The sequence below is a fragment of the Lycium barbarum genome, chromosome 1 (genome assembly GCF_019175385.1).
Source record: "Lycium barbarum isolate Lr01 chromosome 1, ASM1917538v2, whole genome shotgun sequence".
NCBI classification, from domain to species: domain Eukaryota; kingdom Viridiplantae; phylum Streptophyta; class Magnoliopsida; order Solanales; family Solanaceae; genus Lycium; species Lycium barbarum.
The window spans coordinates 142,193,215-142,199,344 of record NC_083337.1 but is presented as its reverse complement, the minus strand read 5'-3'; the positions used below and the strand labels follow the sequence as shown (position 1 = coordinate 142,199,344).

General features: G+C 33.6%; 1 protein-coding gene across 1 annotated transcript; it reads left to right on the top strand.

The window, feature by feature from the left end:
* The first annotated feature begins 5,406 nt into the window (after positions 1-5,406).
* On the top strand, positions 5,407-6,093 carry LOC132640956 (oleosin L-like). The gene has a single exon (XM_060357767.1). The coding sequence runs from the start codon at positions 5,502-5,504 to the stop codon at positions 5,904-5,906; it is 405 nt and encodes a 134-aa protein (XP_060213750.1). The 5' UTR covers positions 5,407-5,501; the 3' UTR covers positions 5,907-6,093.
* The last annotated feature ends 37 nt before the right edge of the window (positions 6,094-6,130 follow it).

Below are 6,130 nucleotides of genomic sequence, written 5' to 3'. Positions count from 1 at the left end.
GAAACAGATTCCCATTGAAATGATAGAAAATTTCATAATTTTTCCATGTGAAAAAATTACTATTTAGATTCTTCCTTCTGAAAATAGTCTCTGAATATTTTTCAGTGAGCAACTAGTGAGAAAATAGAGTTTTTTTTTAGTAATGTAAAGCACCAAATGGTGGAGAACGAATGAAGGGGCAAATTAAATGAAATTCCCATATATATGTCTCTTCTCCACCAACTATTTTCTCCTGTATATTACTTCTTCTTTTACGAAATTCATCTCTTATACTTATTTATTTAATTATCAAGTTGCTTAAGAACAATTATTTATAAATTCTGAGCAGGTTCATGTGCATCCTACATGGCATACCATCATTCCTTAACAGCCCCAAATACTGGAAGAAAACACATGAAGCATACGTGTACACCACACGTTCAGTCAAACTAACCCCTGGATCTGGTCAATGGTCAGCTCAAATAATTGCTTACTATACTATCCACAATCATTTCATCATTGCCTAGTCATTATTTTAGAGTGCCTTCAGGCATTATTTGTCTGTCAACATAAATTTGTTTTACAGAAACACATTTAATGCAAAATACAAGATTAAATAAATGAAGAACAATAGAACAAGTTTTATCACAATTGGAATAGTAAATTTACAAGTTCCAATCTCAATAACATCCTGTCTATTTAGGCTTTAAAACAAGTTAATAGTACTCTTAAAATCTCGAAGTTATGAATTATTTTCATCCAAACTTATGGGTGAAATTTATATAACACTTGCTTATTGTATAAATGGTAAATAATTGTAAATCCTGCTACTACCACAATCATGAATTAAAATAAAAAAATCAAGTTATGTATATTGATAATATAATTTAACTATACTTACCCTGACAAAATGAGTTGATCTTGAATTCTTGATTCCTCAACACTTTCTTTTTCATAAATGTGTATTTTTACTATCTTATCCTAATCTCTCTCCAATAAATTGTATTCTAATCAATATTAATAATTTTAAAAAAAACGTTAAATATTAAGGGTAAGGTGGGAAAAATTTAATTAATTCAATCTTGATTTTATAAATTGATAAATAATTTGAGACAAATATTTTTGGTAATATGAGACGAATGGAGTATAATTTTACTATACTTACCAATTACCATGACAAAATGAGTTGATCTTGATTCCTCAACACTTCCTTTTTCTGTTCTAACTTTTCACCTTATGACCAATAAATCAGGATTACCCTTTAATCTTTAAATTGATGTTCCTACGATCCATCTCAGCCGTTCATCAGGAATAAATCAGACTGTCGGCCGTTGATGCCCGCACGTGCAATGGAGCATGTGCAACCATTGCCAAGAAAAAGAGGACCTGTAATATGTCGGTGGGTCAGCTTTGCATGGATATTCGTGAGATTAATGGGCCTCACATATCTGGCCCATGTGATTGGCTTAGCTGGTTAACATGTGATTAACCGTTAATCGAATCTCTTAAAACCACAGAATCTCGTTGCTAATACTCCTTCTGTTTCTTCTTTAGTTTGTCTCAAGATTAATATTATTCCATCCGGATAAAAAAAAAATGTCCACTTAACTTTTTTTTGGGTCATAAAGAGTGTTAACTTATCAAATCAAGAAAGAATTAACCTTATTTTTTAAAAAATTTTCCTATTAATTGTTATGTGATCAAATCTCAATACCTATTTATTAGTGATAGTTTAGTCAAATTACCTTTTTTTTTTTGGAGCTAGTGGATACTCTTTTTGATCCGAAGGGAGTACATTTCTATATTTAAAAACAAACTACTACTTTATGAGATGATTTACAATCACATTTATCTAAGGCTTGGTTTGGACCATAAATTTCATTAGTTTTTATTTATTTCTAATTCCATATCTAGTCAAATGGTATCATTTTTACTTTTTTTAAAATTAATAAAACAGAGCCAAGTTGTTGGAAAAGATAAAAAAGCCCAACTTGTCGGAAAAATAATAAAAAGCCCAATTTGAGGCAGGGTTGCACCTTGCACGTGTGCTGAGTCTGGAGAATATCTGTATATGTACGTGTGTCCCACTTTCCTTAAAATTACGAACTTATCCTCAGTCAAATCATCACCACAAAGCCAAAATTGGGAAATTTTAGTCATGTCAAGAGGATACTGAGGTAATATTAGCAGACATGTTTGGTTTAGCAGCTAAATGTATATTAAAGTTGTTAAAGAATGAATTATTGGAGAAGACACCACAAGCTTCATCATATAATAAAATACACTTTATGAGATTGTGGGCATATTATACACTTTACCTAATCATATTATTGCTTCAAATGATGAAAAGAGCTATCTTAATTCTCCTCTAGTGAGATTTGGTATGTCCTTCGCAATTTTATTAGCACCGTTTTAGTACTCTGTCTACTCCCCTTATTAAAAATTTCGAGTCCCTAGCTATTGGTCATTTAAATTTCGATTTTTTACAAAAATGCCGCAAAGAAACACCAAATCAACTTGGTACGTACATACTATTTCCGCTATGTGATTTATAAGCTTGATTGGGCATGAATGGTTTTTGAAACTATAATTTCAAATATGTTCATAATATTTGTGTGATTAGAGTCTAGAAGATTTTTAAAATTTGATATCGTGAACATGACATAGCAATGATGTAGCTATAAAAGCTTATAAGAAGTTCAAATTTAATTATTTTCAGATTTTAAAGTGTCGTTTATATTTTTAACGAACAAAATAAGAAAAAATAGTGTAATTTTTCTGAAAGGGGCATTTTTGTATATCATATTTCCTTTTGTTGAGATGTTATACATATTATATTATTTATGATATTTTAAACCACTTAATGAAGCGCTATCCATAAGGTGAAGTGGAGACTTTGTTAGGTTACAAATCACGGTCAAAAACTCCTCTATACACTCTAGCTGCTTGGTTTTGAGGTACGGTAGTCGCTCTTTTGTCACCCATTGTCTAGGACAATTCGGACGATTGCCCCTATCTTGGGTGGTTTTTAATTTTTGTCCATCAAATCGCAAATTTTAATTTTTATCTTTCGGCACTTTAGGTAATAAAAATGTGATTGAAAATACTCTTGACGGTCACAAAAAGAAAAAAGAAAATGGATCTATAACCTAATTTCGCAAGGTAAGGTTTCATAGAAATTATGTCTATTCGGCCAAAGTTACATAGAAACTATCCCTTGTCCGGCATAGTTTTGTAGAAATTAAGTAACTATATAGAACTATGTCTATGTCACTTTGCCCGAATAGGCATAGTTTCAATAAACTTATGCCGAATAACTTAATTTCTGCAGAATTATGTCGGACATGACATAGTTTAGATGTAACTTAACCCGAATAGGCATAGTTTTTATGAAACCTTGCCTTATGATTTCATAGAATCTAACCACAAATTATCATTAAATGAGAAGTATGGGAAAAATTTACTGACCAGCAATTTGAGGGACAAAAATTAAAGACCAGCGATTTGAGGGACAAAATTAAAGACCAGTCCATATAAAGGACAATTCACGCCAAAAAAAAAAAAAAAAGCATTATCATCTCGAAATAAATAAGTTTTCCGAATTAGTGAAGACCTCTTTGAAGTAAGTAAAAGACGCAAATATACGATTTTGATTGGGGTCTTTAATTTTTGTCTTTCGCTAAAAATTCCTTAATTTCTAGTTCTAACTCCCGTTCAGTCAAAAAAAAAAAACCGCAAGGTAGAGTTTGGATTCGCAAGGCAGAGTTTTGCAAAACTCTGCCTTATGCCTTCGGCAATTTTTTTTTTTTTTTTTACTTGGTTGAAATTTTACAAACCTCTACCTGAAGGCCTAACTTTTGCCCTAATAGGCCTAATTTTGGGTGAAAATTTTGCCTTAAGGCTTAACTTTTGCTCGAATAGGCCTAACTTTGCTACAAATTTCTGCCCTGCAAAATTAATTCCTTTTTTATTTTTTTTTTCTGAATTGAGGTTCGAACCTAGAACCTCGAGGTATTAGGCGCAAGACAAAAATTAAAAACCGCCAATTTAAAGGACAAAAATTAAAGACCAGTGCCTTTGAAGAGCAATCCGCACAAAAAAATGATTTGTTGGGTTGCACACTCTGTTTATTCATGTTTTTGAGCGGATTGGCCTTCTTTTGGGTGGTCTTTAATTTTTGTCCCTCAAGCTTAAAAAAGTGACCGAAAATACCTCAAGATTCTGGATTTGAACTCCCGCTCAGTAAAAAAAAAAAAACCCAGGCAAGGCTTTGGTAAAATCTGCCTTATGCGGCAAGTTATGCCGGATCCGGCATAGGTTGCCTTAAGGCATAACTAAAAGTCTGCCTTATAAGGCAACCTATGCCGCATAAAGCAGATTTTTCCAAAAGCCTTGCCTTGCAAATTTTTATTTTATTTTTATACCTGAGCTAGAGTTCAAACCCAGAACCTCAAGGTATTCTTGACGAAGGAAAAAAATTAAAGACTAGCAATTTGAGGGACAAAAATTAAAGACCACCCCGAATAAGGAGCATTCCTGCGAATTGTCCCTCCCTATATCTTACAAAGCCTAGTGGCCCAAATACACACTCAAAACTCTTAATATCTTGGTTTTTCTTTTCTTTTTTTCTTGTGAGGTTTTTTTTTTTTTTTTTTTCCTTGTGAATATCTTTGATTATGTGTTTATTTATGACGAATTAACTACAATTTCGTGATGAAAGAAGTTTTATCAATTAAAGAGGTATTAACACGGGCAACTCATTTTTCTGGTAAATTCCTCCGAACTCTTTATGGGTTCGGCAAGAGGAATTAACTGATGGGATATTCTTCTAAGACTAAGATAGAGAATAATTAATAGTAGCATCAACTCCCTTCATTTTTTTTTCCCTTTTGCAATTTTCTCCACATATAAAGAAAGCAAATTCTCAAAATATATTCGGCTGAGAATAGTAGTTACATTAATGATCATACTTCATACTTTTCTCTTTTCCTGAGAAACGTAATTCAAAAACACATTTTAAATTCATCCAAACGAATCTAATAATCTTTCCGCCTGATTAAGAAAACAGCGTGAAAAGTTCAAATAGACAACAGTGACACAGACCACTACAATTAAGCTCATGACACGTGAGTTCAAATCGATAACGTATCGGACGAGAAAAAAAAAATCGACGTTATCTTCGAATAAAAAGTGCCACATTTGCAAAAAAAAAAAAAAAAAAGGTAGAGCTATCTCATTTGATAAAATCGCCTGCAAAATAATTCAAAATGCCAGAGAGCCAAACTCTATTTCAGTGTGCGCATGAAACCTTACGTGTCAATCAACAAAGGCCTCATTACATGCAAATTCAAGATACTCAACACGTAACAACCATGCAAACCCCCTATCTACTCCTCTTAACACTATATTAGCAACACCTCTCCTCTTTGCTTTCCCATTCTTCATCTATATCCTTTTTTTCTACTCTCAACTCAAAAATCTCTTTTCATTAAGTGGAAGAAAAAAATTAAGGGAAAAGAAGAATGCAGATGCAGCCACGCCATGACCAGCAGCTTTCTCGTCAGGTGGCCAAGACCACCACTGCTGTCACCGTTGGTGGCTCACTCATGGTGCTTTCCGGCTTAACGCTGGCAGCTACCGTTATCGGTCTAGCTATAGCTACCCCTTTGTTGGTGATTTTCAGCCCTGTTCTCGTACCTGCTGTTATAACTATTGGGTTGATCCTTGCTGGGTTCTTGGCTTCTGGTGGTTTTGGAGCTACTGCATCTTTTGTTTTCTACTGGATGTACAGATATGTCACGGGGAAGCATCCGATCGGAGCAACCACGATCGATTACGCGAAGGATAAGATTGGCCATGCGGCTCATGATGTGAAGGAGAAGGCTGAGCAGTTGGGGCATCAAGCAGGGCAGCAGATTAAGGGTTGAAGGAGAGATCTTTTTGGTTATGTATGCATGTACTTTTTAATTGTGTTGTTGTTAATCGGTTTTGTTTGAGAATGTGAGTCTTGTCGTGTTGGTTGGATAGGTAAATGTTGGTTGTTTTTGTGGTAGATATCAATGGTTCTGTAACTAGATTTACTTTCACTTAATTAATGAGTCTGTTTTTCAATTATCCAAATCTTCTCAGTTCCATGCTACATTTGCTATTA

Excerpts from the sequence above, each read along its gene's own strand:
- LOC132640956 (XM_060357767.1), top strand. The coding sequence starts at position 5,502 with ATGCAGATGCAGCCACGCCATGACCAGCAGCTTTCTCGTCAGGTGGCC.